Below are 23,695 nucleotides of genomic sequence, written 5' to 3'. Positions count from 1 at the left end.
GCTGCTGGAGGAGATGAGCACTGAGGACAGGCTGAAGGGCTGGCGAGCACACTGTGCTAAACCTCGGGGTGCACAGGGATGTGTAGGAACATGAGGCTGGAACCCCCGGCTGGGCCTGTCAGAAGCTGCCTAGTTGGACCCGGACCCCAGGCCTCAGTCCTGGTCCCTGGGCAAACGGAATGCACATCTGTAGTTCCTGAGTTCCGGAGCTCTGTTTCCCCCCAGCCTGGCACTTATCTGTCTGGTCAGCTCAGTGGGCCCTTCCTGGGCCAACTGGGTCCCCATCACATCCCTCTACCTGCCTGGGCCTTTGCCAGGCTGACAGGGTGTCTGGGGAGCCGCACGCGCCCTTACAAAGGTCTTCAGCGTTTCCCTCTGTCACTTGGAGCTGCACTGCCCCAGCCGGACAGGGCTTTCCTCCCAGACTGCATTCCTGGGGGGCCGACCGGAGTCGGGGAGCCCTCTGGAGGCCGACTTGGGAGACATCGAGGCCGGGGCAGCCACCACCTCCCCCGGGGCCGCCCCATCTGGACCCTCAGTCTGGTCTGGCCGCGGGTGCGGAGTTCCGGGCGGGCGCCTCCCTCTCCCTCGCAGCTGGGCTGGCCTGGCCGGGCTCCAGAGGCGCTGAGGGGGTTAACGGAGCGGCGGGCGGCAGCAGGCGGCGGGCGGGGAGCGGGGAGCCCAGTTCCGCCCAGTCTGTCTGACAGCTATAAAGGCAGCCGTGGTGCAGCTGCCGCCACCGGGCCGGCTTGCTTCCCCGGGAAGCCCTCCGGTGCTTTGAAGTGGGGCTGGGCTGCCCACACACCTGGCCTGCCCACCCCGGGCCTCCTCCTCCTCCTGGACAACAACCTGCTGACCCTGGGCCAGGTAGGCCACCTTGGGCGTCCGCACCCCAGCCTGCCAGGCCAGGCCAGCCGACCCAGAGCCCCCTCCTCAGTCCCTTAGGGGGGCTGTTACATAACTGAAGGAGGACTTTGGGGGCTCGGGACCCCTGGGGAAGGGCAGCCAGAGTGACCCCTGGCTCCCATCAGTGCGTCTCAGACACCCCTGTAGACAGGCTGCACCCCAGGGAGGGGGGTCCCTGGGCTGGCCCCAAGCCAGTGTGTCTGGGCCCTAATGGGAACCAGGTGTGAGGCCAGCACCTGTCTCCAGTCTGTAGGACTGCACTGCTGCACCGATTAGCCCTGTGATCCCAAAGGGGGCTCTGAGTATGGGGGACAGGGGTGTGTGTGTGGCTCTGGGCAGCTGGAGGTCTTCAGGATGCCTCCTTTCTGCCTCTGGAGTTATGGGGATTCTGAAGCAACCAGATGGGATGTCTTAGGGAAATGCAGGTGTTGGAGGTCTGGGATGAATGGTGGGGGCATGTGGGGGATTTTTCCTGCCCAGCAGGGAAGCCCCCCCCCACTCAGACACATGGGTTTGGGTCACTCAGGGCCCCTATCTGAGTCCTGAGTCCTGGGCTGGGGTTTTTTCAGAGCCCCCCATTTCCAGGTGGCCCAAGCACATGAGGTGTGAGGTGGACTGAAAAGGCCTCATCATACCTCCCAGAAGGGGGGCGTCTTGGGGGATACAGGCTCCCCTTGCCTCGCTCTGGAAGAGAGGTCCAGGAGAGCTTTTGGGGTGCTGACTTGGAGGAGCAAGACCTGACCACAGCATAGAGGCATGGCTGTGCACTCCTATTTTGCCTTCTCCAGGGAGGGAGGCCCAGACAGCTCCTGGTGTGTGTGGAGATCCATCCCCCACGGGACCTCCACAGGACCCAGTGGGCAGTGACTGTGAGTCCAGACATCCTGGAGTAGTCTGTGCTTCTTGGCGGTTGGGCGGTGCTGATGTGACTGTCCCCCCAGGATGGACTCCCTATGCTGGGCCTGGTTCCTGCTGGTGGAGGTCTTCATGGCAGGGGGTGCCGCAGCAAGTGGGAGTGCACTCCCCACCCAGGTGGGCCTTGCAGGCTGGTCTCTGGGGTCTGTGGGCGAAGGGCATTCCCCATACTGGGATATATTGCAGAACCCGGGCCAGCCCATTCCGGGCTGCGTGGGAGTCCCCAGCTACAGAATGTTCTGGAATGTTCCAGACTCAGGACCAGGAGCCCTGGGAGTACCCTGACACCCTGAGAGGATGGAATCCAGGGTTTGAGGGAAGACACCGGCTCAAGGGTGGTTGGTGTGTGTGTGGGGGGAATGGGTGGGTCTCTGTGCACAGCTGCCTGGGCCAGCCATTGGCTTTGAACCCATCCCATGTCCTCCCATGTCCCACAGGACAACAGACTGGAGGGGACCACTGAGGCTGCGACCTCCTGGTGGGGGGAGTGGACCAAGTGGACGGCGTGTTCCCGTAGCTGTGGGGCCGGGGTCACCTCTCAGGAGAGACACTGCCTTCAGCAGAGGTGAATGAATCCCAGGGTGCAGTGGGGGCTCTGGCTGGGAAGGGCTTCAGGACTGTCCACACAGGCCCTGGGTGGCCATGACATGTGTCAGGTTGAACTCAGGCTCCTGTGAAATGTAGGTCCCTGTGCTGGGGTCCTTGGGGGTGGGTGCAGTGTCCTCAACCCAGAGGGTAAATAGCAGGAGTATGGGACACACAGAGAAAAGTGGGGTGAAGGGCGGAAGTGGCATTTAATGCGGGTGAACCTGGGCTCCAATCTTGCAGAGTCATGTCCTTGCACTCGCTGTGTGACCCTGGGCACGTCACACAGCACTGGCCCGCAGGATGAAGATGCTGGGCCCACACCCCACTGAGTCTGTAGGGGCCCTGCCCTGCCCTGCCCTGCCCTGCCCTGCCAGGGCGGGTGATCAGACAGTGTGGTGCTGGGGGTCAGAGGAGGACTGCTTCTCCCCAAGAAGAACCCAGTCCCCCAATGGAGTGCTTTAGGAGGTGGGAGAAGGGTGGGGATGGAGCACCCTGGGGAGGTCCCAGCTCAGACCCTGCTGTCTTCTCCAGGAAGGCCTCGGGCATGGGAGGTGGGAACAGGACCTGTGAGGGGACATCCAAGCGGTACCAACTGTGCCATGTCCAGGTGAGGCCCCCCTGAATCCAGGACAGCACTGAGGGCCAGGAACTTCACCTCTCCATTCTTAGTCCCTTACCCCATCCATGCCCAGCTCCTCAGCCCCTCCATGACTGGCCTGCCCCGTGTCTCCTTGTCTCTGTGCTTTGCTGCACCCAGTGCTCTGAGCAGAGCTCGGGGAGGGGTGCTCAGAGCTCAGGCTTGGGGAGTGCCTGAGACACTGGCCCTGCACCTCCTGCTCTGGGAAAACAGACCCTCTCAGGTGCCCTGGCCCTCATTAGGCTGGACCTGCATCTTGGTCCTGGGCTGACTTTTGCTCTGTCTCCCACCTTTCCTGGAAGCTGGACCTGGCCCTGAGCAGGTGCTATTCGGGGGGTATCTCATTCATGTCCTGCCCTGCAAACTTCTGTCTTGGTTGGACACATGAGGGTCTGGGGGCAGGAGGGGGTGAGGGGTGTGGGACTGAGACTCCCCTGTTGGGATTCTACTTCAGGGGGCTCACCACCCACCCTGGGCTTCCTCAGTGAAGCTCTGACTCTGCAGTGGACTGAAGGGAGGATCTGAGGGGTGCCCTTGGATCTGGGGTCCCTCGTCCTATCCCTCCTACTCCCTGCCATTAGGCACTGCATGAGATACAAGCTGGGGAATCCGACACCCTTTCTGCATGACCCAAAGTTGGGGGGACCCAGCACCTTTCCTGTGTGGGCCAGAGGCTAGGGGACTTCTGTTCATCTCTGCCCACATTCCCCTAGGAGTGCCCGGCTGATGGCAGGAGTTTCCGGGAGCAGCAGTGCAGTGCCTTTGATGCCCGCGTGTACAACGGCCGCACTCACCAGTGGAAGCCCCTGTACCCCGGTACAGGCCCAGGGCAGAGGCAGGGGCAGCCAGCTACAGGGCCCTGCAACTGGGACCAGGGAACAGGAGGGGAGATGGGCTCGACAGTGGGTATGGGTGATAGTTAGCAGGATAAGGGGTTGATCACTTCCTATCTTGGGCTGGGTGGATGCTGGGTATTGGGTTACTGCCAGATGCTAGGTGAGTGCTGGATGCTGGGTTGATGATAGGGGTTAGTGCTAGGTGCTGTATTAGTACTGGGTATTGGGTGAATGCTGGGTGCTGGCTTAGTGCTGGGTACCCAGTACCTCTTAACAGAGGACATCACCCCCCAAGCTAGCAGCTGTTTCTTCTGAACCTGCTGTCCAGCCCCACACAGTGCTGGGAGATGCTGTAGGGCACCCCTAAACTAGGTTCCCCCACAGATGACTACATCCACATCTCCAGCAAGCCCTGTGACCTGCACTGCACCACCAGAGACAGCCAGCGGCAGCTCATGGTGCCAGCGCGGGATGGCACCTCCTGCAAACTCACGGCCGTGCGAGGGGTCTGCGTGTCTGGAAAATGTGAGGTTGTTAATCCTTGCAGCACCAGGGCCCCCTCGCCGCCTGCCCACTCGGCCCGCCTGGGGTGGCCCGGGCGCCCCCAGCAGACCTTCCCGCCTCCTCCCTGCAGCCCATCGGCTGTGACGGGGCACTTTTCTCCACCCACACGCTGGACAAGTGCGGCGTCTGCCAGGGAGATGGGAGCAGCTGCACCCACGTGACGGGCAACTACCGCAAGGGAACCCCGCACCTTGGTAAGAGCCTGGCCAGCCTCCCACCTCAGGGAGGCCCCAGGGCCACGACCACGTTTCTCCCCTCCAGGCTCCTCTGGAGACTCCTTCCTGCTGTGGGTGGGGCATTGCTGAGTTCCAACTGCTTCTGGAGAGTTAGGTTGTGAGCCCACAAAGTGGGTCATTGAGGAAAACAGATATACACCCTTCCTACTTCTTAGCAGCTGACTCTTCTTCTTTTTTTTTGGGGGGGGGGAGCATACCTGATGACCACTCAGGGGCTCCTCCTGGCTCTTCACTCAGGAATCACACCCAGCAGGCTCAGGGAGACCCTATGGGATGCCAGGGATCGAACCTGGGTCAGCTGCATGCAAGGCAAATGGCCTCCCCTCTGCTATTACTCTGGTCCCTGAATCGTTTTTTATGTTTTATTTTGGGGGACTTTCTGAAGTTATATCCAGTCGTGCTCAGGAGTTACTCCTGGCTCTGTACTCCTGGTAGTTAGGCTCAGGGGACCCTGTGGGATGCCAGGGATTGAATCCAGGTTGACTACATGCTAGGAAATGTCCTCCCCATTGTACAATCATTTTGGCCCCTCGTGCAGCTGAAGCTTGAGTCAGGCCTGAGGATGTAGGGTTAGGTGGTTGGGTGTGGGGACCAGAGTGCGACAGGCAAAGAGCCTCAGAGCAGGCAGGGGGCACCCATCCAAATCCGTTATTTGAGTCCAGCTCTGGCCGTTCCTCCCATGGGCTACTTGGGGTGGGCAAGACTTTCTGCCCTGGAAAGATGTTGCTCTGGTCACTCAGGAGGCTGGAAGGGAATGAATCTGGATGTCAGGAAAGGTGGGTGAGATCAGAGCGGGCATCCCAGGGCTGAGGCTGTGGGTCAGAGGCACAGACAGCTCTGAGCTTAGCTTGACATCAGCTCTGCAGTTCTGGGGAAACTATCGATGTGAAGAGAAGCTATGTGGGTGTCGAGCGAGTGTGCAGGCAGTGTGCTCTGCATCATGTTTGCTTCATGAGTGCTTGCATGTGGCGTGTGAGCAAGCGAGCATTAGCGCCTCATGAAGCTAGCATTCATGCTTTGTGTCTGCTTCATGTGTCTTCATGCATGCATGTATTTTGTGTGCATGCCTCAGGGTGTGTGTGTGTGTGTGTGCCCTTGTTAGCATGTGCAGCCTTCTGTGAATGTGAGTGTGTCTGCCTGCTCTCAGTTGTGCATGTATGGGTCATGGGCTGCATGTTCTGGGCCATGGTTGCTCCCTGGCCCACAGAAGGGGGTCCAGGGCCTTTAGTCTGGGCTAGGGCAATGCCAACTCTGGGGTGGCACAAAGAAAGGGCCAATGGGCAGGAACTGGGGGTGGCAGTGTCCCTGGGGCCTGGTTTCCTTCTGCAGTACCGCTCAGGTGAGGGTGGCAAGTTGTTGGCCCAGCTTCCCGTGTCTGACCCCCAGGCTACTCCCTGGTCACCCACATCCCAGCGGGTGCCCGAGACATCCAGATCGTGGAGCGGAAGAAATCTGCAGATGTCCTGGGTGCGTATGGGGGGCCCGAACTGTGACCCCTTTCCATTCCCACGGGGAGAGACTGTCCTGGTGGATCGCTCACTTGCTTGCTGCCTGGGGAGGGGGAGCCTGGACATGTAACAGGGGTGCCCACGTGAGACTGACCAGAGCTAACAAGTAGTCTCAGAGCAGGGTGAGGCCATGGGTGGAGATGGGTGGGGAGGGCTGGTCAGTCACTTCTTGCTGCTGGGCAGTGCAAGAGGATATGGGTGGCATGGGGGAACATATGGAATGGAGGTCCTCCACTAGACCTGTTATCTGCACACTGGCCAAGGGCTGATGTCCAGCGGGACTCACTGTGAGACTCACAGGGTTTGTTGGCTTTACCTGTGCATCAGAACATCTGTGAGCCTGGCTGGGGAGATCACGTGAGCCAGGGCTCAGGAGGGAGATCTCCTCCACCCGTACCCCCAGGCATTTCAGGATCCCAGATCATGACTGTGGGGAAGGAGGAGACCTTAGGAGAAGGTGGAGGTTTTGCTAAGAACCAGAAGTTTCCACTACACTCCTGGGTTACACTGAGAGCTGTGCACTGTACCCAGAGTCACAAGGGGGGTGGGTTCTGGGCACCAGGAGAGCATGAGGGGTGTACACCTTGCTGGGAGCTGACAGGCAAGGCAAGGCCTGATGCTACAAACTATGTCACCTGGGACACCCCACCCTATAAACCCACCTGGGGGTACCCTATCCTCATGCAACCCACCTGGAAACCCCACCCTGCTTGCATTTCATGTGGGGCACACCCTGAGACCCAACCTGTACCACCTCTACCTCACCCTGCATGCACCAACCTACACCTCACATGGCACCACACGTTCTTATTCGCTCTTATTCATGCATTGTTTGTTCCGTGACTTAAGGGGGACATGAAGCGAGTCTTCAACATCACCCCTCCCCTCATCTTTGTCCTCCCCTCATCTTCCTCCTCCCCTCATTTCCCTCCTCCCATCATCTCCCCTTCTTCCCCTCATCTTCCCTTCTCTGGAACCTTCTTTTCTTCTCTGGCCTCTCCTGGAACCTGATCTCAGGACACCCCTTGGACAGTGTACCAGCCTCCTTGCCGGGCTCTGGGTTTCCTCTGCACAGCCAGAAATGGCCCTGTCCTCTCTGAGGCCTGCATACACTTAGCATTGGGTGTCCCTGGTTTCTCTTCAGCCTCTCCACATACACCCTGGGGCCCACCACAGTGCTGACACCCTTAGGCTGGTCAGGCCAAGGTCAACAGCATGTGGGGTAGAATATGGCAATTGGGGGGGAGTTCTGTTGTGCCAGAGATGTCCAGGGTGTCCTGGAGGTTAGTGGGCCCCTCCCTGGCATGCTGGCCCATGCACCTCTGAGTCCACTCATGCTGCTTCACTCCCCTCAGCCCCTCAGGCAAGTGTGTGGTGCCCCCGAAGGCACCTGAGGGCGGTGGGTGCCGAGTTCAACCACGCTTGTGCTCCTCAGCACCCACACGGGGGCTGAGCAGTGCCCAGACAGTCCCAGGCTCCCCACTGACTGTCTGGAGCACCTGAGGCTCCTCCCTAGCTGGCCCCAAGCCTTACCCAGCTCTGCCCTCGCAGCCCTGGCAGACGAAGCGGGTTCCTACTTCTTCAACGGCAACTTCCAGGTAGACAGTCCCAAGAACTTCAACATCGCGGGCACTGTGGTCAAGTACCGGAGGCCCATGGATGTCTACGAGACGGGCATCGAGTACATCGTGGCCCAGGGGCCCACCAACCAGGCGCTGAACGTCATGGTGTGTGTACCGGGCTGGAGCCTGGATGAGGTGTAAGGGGTGGGGGCAGCTTCCAGTGACTCCTTACAGTGATACCTTTCCCTGCGGCAGTGTCCCTGCATATTCTGTCTCTGGCTCCCTCTGTCATTCATACTTACTAAGACCTGATCTGGACAGGGTCTGTGGTGCACCGGTCGGTCATGCCCCCTGGTGGCTGAGTGTGGCCGAGCAGGAGCTGGTTGCAGGGGGCTCTGAAAGGGGGCTGGGGAAATGGACTCACTGGCCCCCCCACATGGGGGGTGTGCTCTTCCCAAGAGCAGGATCATAATCCTGCCACACTCTCAGAGATGCTGGTGGTCTTTGGGGTGAAGGGAATCAGGGCAGGCAGAGGCTGTGTTCGGCACAGTGATGGTAATTCTGAGGGGCACCCTCAGCACCTGAGCTGTGCGCTGGCTGGGGTCCTGGCTTCCTCCAGGGAGAAAGGTGGGTGTAGCTACCTTTCAGTCCTCTATGCACTGAGGTCAGTCTACCAGAGGTCACCTGGGAGTCATTGTTGGGCTTAGGGCCTCCGCCCATCTTCTGGGGGGTCACCTGTATGCCTTCTGGCCTCCCAGGTGGTTGTTGCTCCAGCTTCCCACTGGATCCTAGCTGAGGACTCCCCTAAACCCAGAATAGAGGGACCCACATATTTTACATCTTTCCTTAGAGCTATATGAACCAGCTTTTCTTGGATGGTGGTAAGAGCAGAAAGTAGCTTTGGAGGAAGGCAGTTTGGGCGTGTGGTTTCAGGAGGAGGCAGGGCTTCGGGAGATATGCATGGTGGGGCTCAGAGAAGACATGAGGAGCTCAGGGCCAACCTCACCGAGTGCACTGGACCTTGGGGAGGGCTGTGACCTTTAGAAGCTCTGACTTAGGAGAGGCGGGGCCCAACTGTTAGTCCCAATACTTAGATACCTCCAGATTGCCTACATTCCTGTGCAGTGCATATCATTTGCTCTGGGGTATGAGCTGTGTCCCCCACTCTATTCTGGGGGTGTTTCTGGAGTTCTCACTGGGGATGTATCTCAGTACTAACCTGGCCCCCCACCCACCGCTCCACTGTCCTGCACCAAGTCACATGACTCAGCCTCTGGTGCTCTGAGTTCTGAGTCTAATCTGAGTTTTCATGCCTGGGATATGCGTCCCCATTTATCCAGTCACGTACCCTGCACCCTGCTTCCTCCCCATCTGCTTGTCCCTGACCATTGGAATTTGACAGCACATTGAGTCACCTTGCAAGCCAGTCTGTGTAGATCTGGGTCCAAGTCCCACCCAGCTCTGGACGTGCAGGCTCAGTCCTGATGTGTCATTGTTGTGGTCCTGGATGCGGACCCATCAGCTTCATGTTCAGGGAGGCCAGGCTGCTTCCTGGTGGGGTGTCAGTACTCTGGGCCCACAGGCCTTATAGCTCCAGGGACCCTGTGGGCCACAGGGGGAGCCCCTGCCTCCATCAATTGGCCACCGGACTCCCAAAGGGACTCTAGGGCTCTACCAGGTTAAACTTGGTCCTTCCCTGGTCAGTATCTGAGCATCAGAGAGGTGTGGATGTGTGAGTCTCATGATCTGGTCCCTGTATTACCAGATTCTGTTTGGGGAATCCATTGCACAGTCTCTACTCTCCTGCCCTAACAGTGCCCCTGAAAACGAGCATGGCAGGGTTGCCTGACATGGAGAGTTGGCTGGTTTGAGTTCCTGTCCCTGACGTTCCCTAGACCAGCAGCTTCAAGGCCTGTGTGCATGGTCCAGCATTTCCAGACAGAGACATTGCATCCCAAATCTCTGTGACTGAGTGCATTATCTCAGGGGATGCAGTCTTCCCCTTTTAGGAGTTGTGGCTGGGCTGTGGGCCTCTGCCCATCTTTTGGGGGTTACTGGTATGCCTCCTGGTCTGAGGATGGTGGGGTCAGTTATCTTCCAGGGGCATCCCCCAGTCCCATAGAATATACCTGGATCACCAGGGCTTGGGTTTCTGCTTGGATGAGAAATGCACGTTGAGAAAGTCGTGGTCCAGGGATGGCCTGCCCCTGAGAACTGGCTCCATCCCTGACAGCTGGCCCTGCCCCTGAGAACAGACTCCACCTCTGAGCTGGCCCTGCTCTTTTTTTTTTTCCATTTTGTTTTTGTTTTTGGGCCACACCCGGCGGTGCTCAGGGGTTACTCCTGGCTATCTGCTCAGAAATAGCTCCTGGCAGGCATGGGGGACCATATGGGACTCCGGGATTCAAACTAACCACCTTTGGTCCTGGATCGGCTGCTTGCAAGGCAAACACCACTGTGCTATCTCTCCGGGCCCTGGCCCTGTTCTTGAGAGCAGACTCCTCCCCTAAGATCTGGCTCCTCCTCTAAAGTCTGGTTCCACCCCTGAAGACTGGCTCCACCTCTGAGCTGACTGCTGATAGTTGGCTCCATCCTTGAGACCCCTAAGAGTTGGCTTCACCCCCAAGAGCTGGTTCCACTTTGAGAGATGGCTCAGCCCCTGAAATCATGTTCTACCTCTGAGGTTTGGCTCCGCCCCAGAGCTGGATTCCCCCCCCCCCCTTCAGAGCTAACTTTATCTGAAAGTTGGCCCACTCTGGGAGCTAGCCTCATCCCTGAAAACTGGCTCTACCCCAATAACTGACCCACCTTTAAATTGTTCCTCCTCCTGGAGCTGGCTTCACCCTTGAAGGGCTTGCATTAGCAGCAGCAACCATCGTCAGGACAGGTTAGTGATTTGGGATGGAGCGGGGGCATGTCCTGTCTTAGGGATCAGCATGCCAGATCAGGGGGAATGTCAGTGTGAGCCGGAGTTTTCTTTTTTTTTTTTTTTTTTTTTTTGGTTTTTGGGTCACACCTGGCAGCGCTCAGGGGTTACTCCCGGCTCTCTGCTCAGAAATTGCTCCTGGCAGTCTCATGGGACCATATGGGATGCTGGGATTTGAACCACCGTCCTTCTGCATGCAAGGCAAACGCTCTACCTCCATGCTATCTCTCTGGCCCTGAGCTGTAGTTTTCTAAGACAAGGTGCACTGACTGCCCAGCATGTGGCTATGTCTGGACCTCAGACTCCACTAAGCTTTGCTGGGCCTTAGCTCTGACCACACTGTTACCAGTGGAAGACTGAGGGCCGGGAGTTCTCAGTGGGTGTGATGGTCCCCCATGCTTTCCCAGTGATAGATGAGGATGAGATTTGCACCCCTTTTTTCCAGCCTAGGACCCAGTGCATGGCCAGAGGCACATTGGGGAACAGTGAGGGACTAGGTGCTCTTGGTTCCAGGACCTGGACAGGGGGTGGAACTCCTACTCTGTCCAGATATTTCTGACGCGTGGACTGAGATTGACCTGCCCTGAGCCATCTGCCTTTGTCCCATTGGCTATGTCCAGTGGGTCCTATGGATCAGGCCTCCCGGGCTACGCCTTGTTGCTCATTATCGAACATCCAGATTGGTGTTGTGTGGGGAGTCGGTGGTTCTCTTTCTCTCTCTCTCTCTCGCCCCCCCTGAGAAAGTTCCCACCAGCACCCCTAATTCCTGAATTTGTATCTGAGTGCATTTTCCAATCTCCTGAGTCTTCCAACCTGCAGCACCCCCATGCATGTACACCATCCCCTGAGGTGCCCAGATCACTGCCCTGAGTGTGGTTCTCAGCTTCCCCAGGCACCAGGCCTTTCTGGTCCAGTCCCTCATCCTGTGCTTTGCTCAGGGACTCTGTAGGCCCTACCCCACTGGGCCCTCAGCTCTGCCCACAAGGCCCCCACAGGCCATGCTCACATAAACCATGTCCATCACTCACAAGGCCCCTCCCACGTATTCTAACATGCCAATATTAGTCCCACCCACCTCCCCAGTACTACCACCTCTGCCAACTTCTGTGGGTCCTACAAACCTACCTTTCCTGATGACGGTGGTGAAAAGGATCAGGGTCTGATGATGCAGTGCTGGCACCTTCTCCGGGGCTATGTGGGCTGTGTGTGTGTCTGGTGGTGGGTAATAGGCCCTTTGTAGTGCAAGACTCAAGGCATATGTCAGTACTGCTAGTGTATTTCCTGAGTCCCACATGAGTGTCCACTCCTCGCTTCTACTGGGTGAAATCGTACTCTGGGCAGTGGGTTTGGAAGGGTGGGGATGCCATTCTTTGGTACTGGGCCCTCCTGCTCACTCTCCTGCCCATGCCAAGGGTATATTTTCTTGCGATTCAACTGATTGGCCTGACATTGGTGACAAAGCAATGCCTGGCTACCCTGGACACCCTTGGGCCCTCCAGAGTCAAGATCCGTCCATGGTCCTTTCCCATTTCTTAACAGCCCTCTCCACCGGCTTTCCTGCCAGGCCTGCCTTTAACCTTTTCCAGCTGGGTTCTGCCTGGCTAAAGTGGGGTCCTATTGTACCGTGCACTCCTGAGGAGCATCTCCTTGCCCCTTCTGGGGTCGCACTTTAAACACCTCCCCAAGAGTCCCCTTCCTGGGACTTCTGTGGGCTATGTCTTCACAAAAGATTCTGGAAACACCAGGAGAACCTTGAGATGTGGGGAGAGTGAGCAGAGGCCTCAGTGCACCCCCTGGTGGCCACTTTGCATCTGGAGTGTTTGGGGGCAGTGGGTGCCCTGGAGGGTGGACTCTTGCCTGACCATGGTGGAGGAGCCCCGGGTGGGCATCAGAGTTTCTGTGCCACAGAGTCTGCATCCACCATGTCCTGGGCACTGAACAAACTGCAGGGAGGGAAGGGGCGGTGAGTGGGTGGGTAGGAGAATGTACTACATGCAGGGACTGAAGAGGGGTCCCACCATGCCCTCTGCTCCTCCAGGTATGGAACCAGAATGGCAAGAGCCCGTCCATCACCTTCGAGTACACGCTGGTGCAGCCCCAGCCTGCTGGCTACTATGGCTTCCCTCCCACCTCGGCTGACAGCCAGGAGCTGCCCGGACCACCATTGGCCGCTCTACTCAGCCACAACAGCTCCTATGGTCCGGGTGCCTCTGAGCCACTGCTGGGCCTGCCAGGCCCTAGCCTGGGACTGGCTGTGAGCAGGGGCCCTGAGAGCAACGAACTATGTCCACTGGCCGGTGGGGGGTCCTGTGAAGAGCCCCCCAGGGGCAAAGGCATCCGAGGTAACAGGGTCAAGGGAGAAGCCAAAGGTCTGGGCTAGGGCTGGTAGGGCTGATTGTGTGTGTGTGTGAGGGGCAAGGGCCCTCAGGACTACTGGGGTTTACTTGGACCCTGAGTCCAGATAGGCCTGGGCAGGATCCCTTCTTATACATGGGGGACAGGACTGGAGGCCCCAGGACTCTGCAGCAAGAGGTGCTCTCAGAGCTGTGTTGGGGTTTTGGGGCAGCAAAGGATGGATTCCCTCCTAATCCTGGGGCAGAAGCTGAGACTAGAAGAGGGGTAGCCATTCCCTTACAGCTTCAGGAGAGTCCAGGGGTATTCCTGACACTTCTAGCTTTTGGGTTTGGCTTTTGGGCCTTTTAGGGGTGATCAGGGCTCAATCTTGGCTCTGCACTCAGGGATTACTCTTTTTTTTTGTTTTTTGTTTTTTTTTTTTGGGCCACATCCGGCGTTGCTCAGGGGTTACTCCTGGCTGTCTGCTCAGAAATAGCTCCTGGCAGGCACGGGAGACCATATGGGACACTAGGATTCGAACCAACCACCTTTGGTCCTGGATCGGCTGCTTGCAAGGCAAACGCCACTGTGCTATTTCTCCGGGCCCAGGGGATTACTCTTCGAAGTGCTCAGGGATCACTCCTGACTCTGCCCGTAGTGATTACTTAGGGATTACTGGCATACTTGGTCAGCTGGGGATTCATTTAAGGTCGGGGCCGTGTGCAAGGCAAGAACTATCTATATCTGCATTGCTATTCCTTGGTCCTGGACAGGAATTTGAAGAGACCCTAGTGAGCCCCAGCACAGGGCCCCCACTCCTCCAGCCCACTTGCCTTCCTCCACTGTGTGCTCTTGGCTGTTGTCCTCTGGAAGGAGCCTCAGGCTAGCCTCTCTCCTCCACAGTCGGCAACAGTACTGGACCTGCTGCCGCAGGGGAACAGGATGACCAGGAGGCCATCTCCCGTGACCCCTCACAGGCGCCTCCCTCGGCCAATGCCATCTCCGATCAGCTCCAGGCTGCGGGCTCCAGTTCATCCGAATTGGTGTCCAATGACACGGCGAACAGCATTTTCGTGCAGAGCGTGCCAAAGAGCAGTCTCCTGGGGGACAGGGACAGCCTTGAGGGTGGCGAGGGCGTTGGCATCTACCTGGAGCTGAGCACTGATCGTGTGAGCAACTCTTCCTCCGAGGCCCTGTTTCCCAACAGCAGCCTCCCTGCCTCAACCGGAAACAGAACGCAGAAGGCCAGGTAGGGACCACCCCCATCATCTAGGGGCTCAGGGGCTGTAGGGCAGGAGTGAGAGGTACCACTTTGGGTTCTGTGTCCTTCCTGACTCTGGGGGGCAGGGATGGCAGAGACACTGGACAGTACTGGGAACAATACCAGGGCATCATGATGGCAAGTGGAGAAAACCAGTAACAAGCATACCCAGTGACAGCAGGGACCCCAGGCATTGTAGATAGAACCATTAGACAAACAGCTAGGGATGTTCTTCACTTTCTCTCTCTCTCTCTTTTTTTTTTTTTTTTTGATTTTTGGGCCACACCCCGTGGTGCTCAGGGGTTATTCCTGGCTGTCTGCTCAGAAATAGCTCCTGGCAGGCACAGGGGACCATATGGAACACCGGGATTCGAACCAACCACCTTAGGTCCTGTATCGGCTGCTTGCAAAGCAAACACCGCTGTGCTTCTCTCCAGGCCCATAAAGAAAGTTGCATGGGCTGGGAATCGAACCCGGGCCTCCTGCATGGCAGGCGAGAATTCTACCACTGAACCACCCATGCTCGTCACTTTCTCTTATAGGGCAGCTGGGAATAGGGTTGCCCAGGCCTGTCAGCAAGGAGACAGTCCCTGGGGACTGCTCAAAGCTTGAGGTGGGAGGACTGAAGGGAGGGATGGAGGAAGGAGGACTTGAGGGAGGACTAGAGGGAGGAGTCAAGACAAGTCTGGAGGGAGGATTGAGGGTGGAGGAAGGATGGGATTTACTAGTCACAGTGGAGGGCCTTGTTTCCTGACATCCACAAACTTTTTTTGGGGGGATCTGAGTACGGCTCAGGGTTTGCCCGTAAGAGATGACACCAGGGCACCCCTGAGCTCCTTGCTCCAGCTCTCCTGAGCCCACATCTTGTGAGACTCAGGACATGTACCACAGAGTAAGGGCTCCAGAGCCTTCTCTGTCCAGCTTCTTTCTGAGGCTGAGGAAGGCTTAGTGCCTGGGGTGGAAACTGCAGGGAGGTGCAGAGTCTGGGGGGGGGGGGAGAGGGAATGCCAGGATCCGTCTTGGAGGTGCAGGGCCTCTGGGTCTCTTGGAGGACACAGTCTTAGGGGCCCCATGGGGTGTATTTGCCCATGTGACCCTGCTCACAGCACTGCGTCTCTCAGGTACTTTGAGGGTCTGCTGCTTCTTGGCAGGGCTGTGCACTGTGAGAGGAAATGAGGATCTCCCTGAGGGTCGGAAGCTCAGGGGCAGGAGCTCAGGCTTGGCATGTAAGATTCAGGGTTCCCAAACTGAGGGGTCCTTCTCAACTAAGGAGTGCCCCTCGTTCCAGCAGAGTGACCAGCAAGGAAATGAAACCTGATGGGGCCTAACTGCATGTGTGCAAAGGCTAGGTCAGTGGGCTGCTGACGATGGGTATGACCTTCCTTGTGCTGCAGGTGACAGGGACTCCCGCTACACCCTACTTCCTGGCCACCCTCTGGCCCCTGGGGGAGCAGGCTTGTGCCCACATTGGAGGGGTCTAGGCCTGCCTGAGCATAAGCAGTGGGTCCTGGAGTTCCGTTTTATCTGCTGCGGTCATAGTTGGTGGTGCACAGGGACGTGATGTTTGGTTGCTGCAGAGCTATGCTCAGCCAAGCTCAGTGTGGGAACACATTCAGCATGCTCAGATACACACGCACACACACTCACACAACATGCTTACATATACACTTACACACAACATGCTCACACACTCACACACAGTCACACACATGCACTCTGCTGATTCACACACTCAAATATACACACACACACACTCACACATGTTCATACATGCATGAGCCCTGCACAGACACGCACGCACAGATACACAATCTTGCTGGGTTTCAGGGCTGGGCTGGGCTGGGTGGGCGGTGAGATCCAGTTTGGGGTGGGCAAGGGCCCCCCCTGGCGGAGCCTGCACAGGGCGGGTGTCGGGAGCCACAGACTCAATAGCCCTGTCTGCGCTTTGTCCAAACACAGGAAGTCGTGTCTGCAGGGGAGGCGACATCAAAGGCTGAGCAGGAGGTTATTTTGGGCCAGGCCAGCCTCCAAGCTAGGCTTCCCCCACCCGGAGGAGGGGTGTGGAGTGGTCTCGGGGCCCTTTTCCTGGGAGCAGACTGGAATGGGGGAGCCTTGGGCTGCGCGTGGGCAGCCCCTCTAGAAATCCCTGGGCCCAGCTCCCTGGTTATTTTCGTCCTGTCTGGGCTGAATCAAGCATTGAGTGGGATACAGGGACACAAACGTGGCTCGTCTGTCCTCCTGGGTCCTCAGGCTGCTGAAAGAAGGGGTGAGGGGTATGGATCCATAAACCTATAGCAGGTGGGTCAGGGGGAAGATTTCAACAGGAGGACACCCCCAAACTGTGTCTTCTGCTCTCCAGCCTGGCTGTACTGCTGGCTCAGTTCCTGCCTCAATGTTCCCGACTCCAACAGTGTCCCTAATGCAGTGTCCCTAACACTGTCCTCCTTCTCTTGGCCCCTGACGGTGCCCTGGGTGTGGGGTGCCCTCACAGTTGCTGCACCCCTTGTTTGCTGTCCTGCAGTGACTCAGCTCCCTGAGTGCAGGCCCTTGTGCCCTTGTGCTTAATGGGCATGGACCCAGGCACGGTGAGAAGCAGCAGCCCAAGTGCTGGGACATTTAGGGACCCTTATGGCTGCTGTCACCAGCTCAACTGCATGGGCTCCTGGCTCAGTTAGAGGCTTAACTGCACCTGCTGTCTATTGAACTAGCCCCAGCACAGGCAAGGTGGGGTGTGTGGGACAGCTGAGTCCTGTCTCAGCTGAGCAATACTCAGTCCCTTCTCAGTTCTTGGGGAGCTGGTGGGGAGAGGAGACTGCCCGGTATGAACAGCTCACAGTCTAGGAAGCCTCACTTTCTGAAGGAGCTAATGTGGTATGTGTGACGTAGGTAATTCACGTGTTTGGGAGATCCGTCTCTGGCCTGTCCCCCAGAATGCTCCCTAACCCCCATTCTCTCCCTGTGACAAGTGGTAGGGCCCCAGGTTCAGTCAGGCTGGCCTGTGGTGCAGTGGGGAGCACCTCCCTGTCTCAGGTCAAATGTCTCTGCTCCATCTGTTGCAGGCCCAGGCCCACGGGGCGCCGGCCAGGCGTGAGCCCGGCTGACATGTACCGCTGGAAACTTTCATCCCAGGAGCCATGTAGCGCCACCTGCACCACAGGTACCATATTGGGTGAGGGGTCCTTTTCCATGCATCCTTTGGTCTGGCCACTTTAGGCCCGGAAAGGTTAGTGTAGTTATGGCTGCAGGGGTCCTGGATAGAACTTGATATAGGAGGGGGCAGGACACAGGAAAGCAATGAGGTCTGCATGTCTCATGGCATATTCAGGAGCCTGGTGAGGCTGGCACTGCCAGGGTTTCATCCTGTATCCACCAACCCACCCAGTCATCCTCCCATTCAGCCATCTGTTATCTCTGTTCATCTATTCATCCATTCTTCTACCATCCATCCACCATCCATCATCCACTATCCATCCATCCACCAAGTATCATCCACTGTCTCCACTATTCATCCACTTTCCTTCCACACATCCACCATTCATCCACTCATCTACCATCCACCAACCACCCACCATCCATCCACCATCCATCCACCATCCACCATTCATCCATTCATCTACCATCCATCTTTATCTCTATTCATCCATAATTCATTCATCATTTCCACCCACTCATAATCTATCCATCTCTTACCTACTCACACATCATCTATTCTCCCACTACCCTCACATCCATCTATCATCTCTCTCTGCCCTTCCACCCATCACCTCCTTATCCATCATCCATCTACAGTCCCTTAATGGATAGTGGTTGAAGTGGTTGAATTAGTAAAAATTAACACCTGCACTGTTGGCCTCTGTGTCCTAGGGCTGATTTGAATTTATTGAAAGCCCATGTTCAGTGACATTTGAAATTGGGCTGGAGTCTGGCGGTGAGAGGAAGAAGAGAGAGGCTGGGGTTTGGGAAAGTGTAGACTCCCACATTGACTCCATGTGACGGCCACAGTTCTACCAGGTGGTCCCCATCCCTCTCCCATTTGCAAACACACTGGGGGCAGCTGTGCTGAGAGGTGGTGACCTCCGTCCTGCCCCTGTGCTCAGGAGTCATGTCGACCTACGCCATGTGTGTCCGCTACGATGGCATTGAGGTGGATGACAGCTACTGTGATGCCCTGACACGCCCTGAGCCAGTGCAGGAGTTTTGTGTGGGGAGAGAGTGCCAGCCCAGGTACCTGTGCCTAGTGCAGCAGAGGGGCACGGATGACACTGTGTGCTGTTGGGCTCTACTGCACTCCATGCATACCAGTCTGCCCACCGTGCTCCACGCCCCACTATCTGTCCTATTTCTTGCCCCACTGTCTCTTCCTGCCAAGTTCCAAGTGGGCACTGCCCTGCTTCTGCATTCAGCCTTTGCACTCTCATCACAGTTGAAAGTTTCCAGAGCCCTAAAAGCTCACCCTGGATTCTGAGACTGTGTCTATCCTGGGGTGTGGGGCACCCAAGGGTGTGGGGAGGTGTAGAGATCCCTCTGTCTACTAGTCCCTGCCTCGTCTTCTTTAAGGGGAAATCTGCTCTATCAAGGGTCCTCTGTTGCATTTGGAGCTTCCCTGGTCCATCTGGGCATGGGGACTGTACCCCAGACCTAGGGAGCCAGGTTCCTTGTGCTCAGGACGAGCTTGCAAGGACAGGGAGGGTCTTGTAGGCGCTCCTGAGGCTGAAGGTGGCGCCTCCCGAGGCAGGTGGGAGACGAGCAGCTGGAGCGAGTGCTCGCGCACCTGCGGGGAAGGCTTCCAGGTGCGTATTGTGCGCTGCTGGAAGATGCTGTCGCCGGGCCTAGACAGCTCTGTATACAGTGACCTTTGCGAAGCAGCCGAAGCCGTGCGGCCAGAGGAGCGCAAGACCTGCCGCAACCCGGCCTGCGGGCCCCAGTGGGAGATGTCCGAATGGTCTGAGGTGGGTGCCAGAGGCGTGGCATTATTCTACAATGGACGTGGTTATGGTGGTCGTGATCTTGTGTGGGTGGGGATCAGTCTCCAAGTCTCTGGGGTCAGCCTGGTCTTCTGGCCCCAGTGGAGGTACAAAAGTGGTCTGAGGGGCCGGAGAGATTGTATGGAGGTAGAGTGTTTGTCTTGCATGCAGAAGGACGGTGGTTCGAATCCCGGCATCCCATAGGGTCTCCCCCGAGCCTACCAGGAGTCATTTCTGAGCGTGGAGCCAGGAGTAACCTCTGAGTGCTACTGAGTGTGACCCCAAAATAAAAAAAAAAGTGATCTGAGCTGGTAGAGGGAGAATAAGGGTTCCAAAAGGACAGTTTGACCTTCACGTGACCCTGCACCACCCCACTCCCCGCAGTGCACAGCCAAGTGTGGGGAACAGAGCGTGGTGACCAGACACATTCGCTGCTCAGAGGATGAGAAACTGTGCGATGCCAACACCAGGCCCGTTGCTGAGAAGGGGTGCACGGGCCCCCCCTGTGACCGCCAATGGACGGTCTCTGACTGGGGCCCGGTGAGCAGCTGGTGCAGGGTTAGGGGGACAGGCTTCTGTATACCTCTCTGTGTTTTCTTTGGGCAAAGCCATGGGGCATGGAGACCCCTTCCCCAACCTTTTCCCTTTTATTACTCAGACTCAAAGTCTTTATGCCCGGGGAATGGCCCAGTCTTCCCCACACACCCTTGTCTGTATATGTCCCTCTTATCTGCATGGGAACCCCCTGGGGGGCTGGGTGCACCCCATCTTTCCTGAACCTCCAGAGCCTCTTGCTGAGTCTTTATTGTGGCTCCTGTGAGATTTCACAGAAAGTTATTTAAAGAGGGTTGTCATGGCGACTGCTCCCCCTTGCCAGTGATGGTGTGGGGAGGATTGGGGGCTTGTGGGGAGAGGATGAGTACTCATCAGGAGGGGATGGGGGCTTGTGGAGAGGGTGAGGTTGGGTTTTGGCTTCAGGGCATGTTTATTGGAGGGGCAGTGCCCTCTGACCCTGCCCCTCTGCAGTGCAGCGGCGGCTGCGGGCAGGGCCGGACCATCAGGCAGGTTTACTGCAAGACAGCAGAGGGCCGTGTGGTGCCTGAGTCGCAGTGCCAGGCGGACGCCAAGCCTCTGGCCATCCACCCTTGCGGGGACAAGAACTGCCCTGCTCACTGGCTGGCCCAGGACTGGGAGCGGGTGAGTCCCCCAGTATAGGGCCCCCAGGGCTGCAGGTGTTCAGGCCTCTGTGCAACCCCTCCCCAGTGTGGAAAGCAAGGACTGGGCAGCTGGCTCTGCCCCTTCTTGCTCCCCAGATTCTCTACTGAGCCTCTTCTGCTTGTGGTTTCCCTTCGCTGGTTCCTATGGCCACCATCGCTTTGCAGCCTCGGTCCCAGTGCTGCAGCTCCTGTTGACTCTGGCTGCTTTGACTTGTGGGGTGTCTAGGAGATCTTGCCATCTGGTCCTCCCCAATATTGGCCACGGTGGGGTCCTGCATGCCAGTCCTCTGTTGACCTCTAATCCTACCTTCTGAACCCCAGTGCAACACCACCTGCGGCCGGGGCGTGAAGAGGCGCCTAGTGCTGTGCATGCAACTGGCCAACGGGAAGCCACAGGCGCGCAGTGGCTCTGAGTGTGGCCTGGCACAAAAGCCGGCTGAGGAGAGCACGTGCTTTGAGAGGCCCTGCTTCAAGTGGTACACGAGCCCCTGGTCTGAGGTGAGTATGGGCCACATTTCCCCAGCCCAGATGCTCCTTACGCCCGTGCAGCCCACATCAGAGATTCCATCTGGAAAGGCAGGTCACCTCACCTCCTCCAGAAAGTCCTCTGGGACTGATCCTCCCTAGGAGCCTTCCTGCTTTAGGGCTTGTACTGGTGTGAGTACAAAGCTCATCATGGGGCAGAGTGATCTGGGGGGTGGGGAGCATGAGTATTTGGGGCTGAACCAGATAGGGCCTAAGTGCAGAGCTGGGGTCTGGGGCTACTGGTCTTGTGCTTGGGGCAGGGGCCATTAGAAGGGTCGGGCTTCTGGGGCTCAGTTTGAGGTCCCTAGGTGTGAGCTGGTGGAGCTCCACTTTGTCCAGGGTCTCCTTCTGTTCCCATGGTTCCAAAGTAGGTGACAGACCTCCTCTCCTGTAGTCTCCCATGACCGCTGTCTTGCTGTCCACCTGGGGGTCCCCACAACTCTGGGGGTGCAAGGCCTTGGGCCCCAGTGGCAGGCGGAGGAGAAGAACCCGTGGCAGCGACATCCCTAACCTCTGTTCGTGTGAGACAGGGCTTCAGGGAGCTGGAGTGGACTGGGGCCCCACTGTGGTGTGTGGTGTGTGGTAGTGGGGCCAGGTCCTGGTGCCAGGACAGCTGGGGCAGGGTTGTGGTTTGGAGTCCCCAGCAGTCCCTACTTCCATTCCCTCCTGGTCAACTTGGAGCCTTAAGGGTGTAGCATTGGGGAGCTCCTCATTGTGTTTCACCTCTGGGCTCTTCGGGGGGGGGGGCTGCCATCCCAAGTCTCCCCAACACTCACGTTCAGGGTTTAGGCACTGTGAGGGGCATATCTGGAGCTCCCTTAGTGCCACCCTATTTGGAACAGAGGGTGAGTGGGGCCCTGGGGGTGCATCTGGCAGTGCTCAGGGGTTACTCCTGGCTCTGCACTCAGAAATCACTCCTGGCAGATGTAGGGGACCATATGGGATGATGAGAACGTAACCCAGGTCCATCCCCGGGTCGACTGCTTGCAAGGCAAATGCTCTGCTGCTGTGCTATTGCTCCAGATGCATTCATGTATTAACTCACTCATTCATTCATTCACTCCTTCATTCATTTACACGTTTATCCATTCATTCATTCACTCATTCACTCACTCAAGTTGCCTACACAAAGGATTCCAGGAGGTCAGGGAAGGGGCTGAGTGGTGGGGCTTCCCATAAAGCCTGATTAGATCCTGAGGGAGGACCAAAAGGGTGGAGGGCTCTGGAGAGAAGGGTGGAAAGGGCAGGTGAGCCTGGGAGATGAGCAGAGACCCTCCACAGGTGGGGCAGCAGGCCAGGAGCTCCAGGTGAAGCGCTATGGAGGGGCTGAACCTGGAAGCAATATCTGAGGGCAGCTGCACAGGGTGACAGCAGTGGCAGGAGGGCAGGATGCCTTTGTTCTGCCCTCACCCCCTGCTGACGCCCCAGGGCTGTGGGGGTAGGGATGGTCTGTTCCTGGGAATGTGCCCCCACAGCATTTCATGGGGGTCCCCCGGCACTTCAAGCGGAGACTTTCAGAGGGTCCTGCCTGTACTGGCCACCGCTCAGGCTGCCTGCGCCCCCTCCCCAGTGTACCAAGACCTGCGGGGTGGGCGTGCGCATGCGAGATGTGAAGTGCTACCAGGGGGCTGACATCGTGCGAGGCTGCGATCCCCTGGTGAAGCCAGTGGGCAGACAAGCATGCGACCTACAGCCCTGCCCCACAGAGCCTCCAGGTGAGGGTGGTCACTTCACTCCTGCACACACCAAGGCAGTGAGCTTGGAGTAGGCCAAGATTCTGCTAGGCACACTGGATGGAAATCCAGGCAAGGCTAGGTGGACCGAATTCAGGAGGGCATAGTCTTTAATCAGAAGGATCTCAGGTCCAGGCATTATCCCTTTCCTGGGTACTGGGGGTCAGTGGGATGTATCTGTATCATCCCTAGGGGGAACTGGGCAGTAAAAGGGCAGCGGGAGGGAGCAGGTATCCCTGGAAAGGCCAGAGTATGCCTCTGTGTGTATTGTATATTTGCATGTACATCATGGCACAGAGGGTGCATGTGCAAAGTAAAGAATATGTGTGCCAGTTAAAGGGTGCATATGCATCATACCTAGAATGAGAGCGTGCACAGTATGGAGGGTGCATGTACGTGGTATGGAAAGAGCATGTGCATGGCATGGAGGGTATATACCCCTGCATGTACCAATTATGTGCACACAAGCCCGCATATACCAATGCATGCTGTGTACGAAGGGGCTGCCTTGGGACACAAGGGTAGAGCAGGGCACAACCTGCCCTGGCCTCCCCACTGATGACCCCGCCTGCTGCTGCAGATGACAGCTGCCAGGACCAGCCAGGCACCAACTGCGCCCTGGCCATCAAGGTGAACCTCTGCAGCCATTGGTACTACAGCAAAGCCTGCTGTCGCTCCTGCCGGCCCCCGCACTAGGTGCCTGGGACCTCCAGGGACACTTTTTCTCTTGAAGATGCCACCGAGGACCGGCCTCCCCCCAGAAAGGGGAGCCCCCCAGGATCCGAGTCCTGACCAGCAGTTTGCCAGGGGTGGCGGGTTCCAGCCCCGCCAGTGGGCCTGTTGGGATGCGGGTTTCGGAGGAGCTGAGTCCCCGCTCCCTGCAGTGCTGCCTTCCATGTGCCAATAAAGTGTTTTGGGGGGTTTTTGGCTCTTGGCTCTGTATTGTTGGGGGCTTGTGGGCTCCCCCTTGTAGGGACATTATG

General features: G+C 57.6%; 3 protein-coding genes and 1 non-coding gene across 4 annotated transcripts in view; 1 reads left to right on the top strand and 3 right to left on the bottom strand.

Annotated features, from left to right (window-relative positions):
* The window catches only part of LOC126009287 (surfeit locus protein 1), a 161,258-nt gene that overhangs the window by 91,763 nt on the left and 45,800 nt on the right, over nucleotides 1–23,695 (bottom strand). The gene's annotated exons all lie outside the window — the stretch shown is intronic.
* Nucleotides 1–23,695, bottom strand: part of FAM163B (family with sequence similarity 163 member B) — a 174,463-nt gene that overhangs the window by 134,344 nt on the left and 16,424 nt on the right. The window lies entirely within an intron of this gene.
* On the top strand, nucleotides 588–23,633 carry ADAMTSL2 (ADAMTS like 2). The gene is made up of 19 exons (XM_049773750.1): nucleotides 588–867; nucleotides 1,848–1,938; nucleotides 2,259–2,386; nucleotides 2,941–3,016; nucleotides 3,760–3,862; nucleotides 4,267–4,412; nucleotides 4,517–4,640; nucleotides 6,069–6,149; nucleotides 7,742–7,917; nucleotides 12,717–13,020; nucleotides 13,916–14,261; nucleotides 17,333–17,430; nucleotides 18,371–18,497; nucleotides 19,009–19,222; nucleotides 19,622–19,777; nucleotides 20,264–20,434; nucleotides 20,776–20,952; nucleotides 22,550–22,694; nucleotides 23,293–23,633. Exons 2-19 carry the CDS (start codon nucleotides 1,849–1,851, stop codon nucleotides 23,406–23,408), a joined length of 2,778 nt encoding a protein of 925 aa, XP_049629707.1. The 5' UTR covers nucleotides 588–867; nucleotide 1,848; the 3' UTR covers nucleotides 23,409–23,633.
* Nucleotides 14,726–14,796, bottom strand: TRNAG-GCC (transfer RNA glycine (anticodon GCC)). The gene has a single exon. It is a non-coding gene; the product is annotated as a tRNA-Gly (tRNA).

Source organism: Suncus etruscus, chromosome 5 (assembly GCF_024139225.1).
Source record: "Suncus etruscus isolate mSunEtr1 chromosome 5, mSunEtr1.pri.cur, whole genome shotgun sequence".
NCBI classification, from domain to species: Eukaryota; Metazoa; Chordata; class Mammalia; order Eulipotyphla; family Soricidae; genus Suncus; species Suncus etruscus.
The sequence above is the reverse complement of the archived record's forward strand: the minus strand, read 5'-3'. Positions and strand labels throughout refer to the sequence as shown.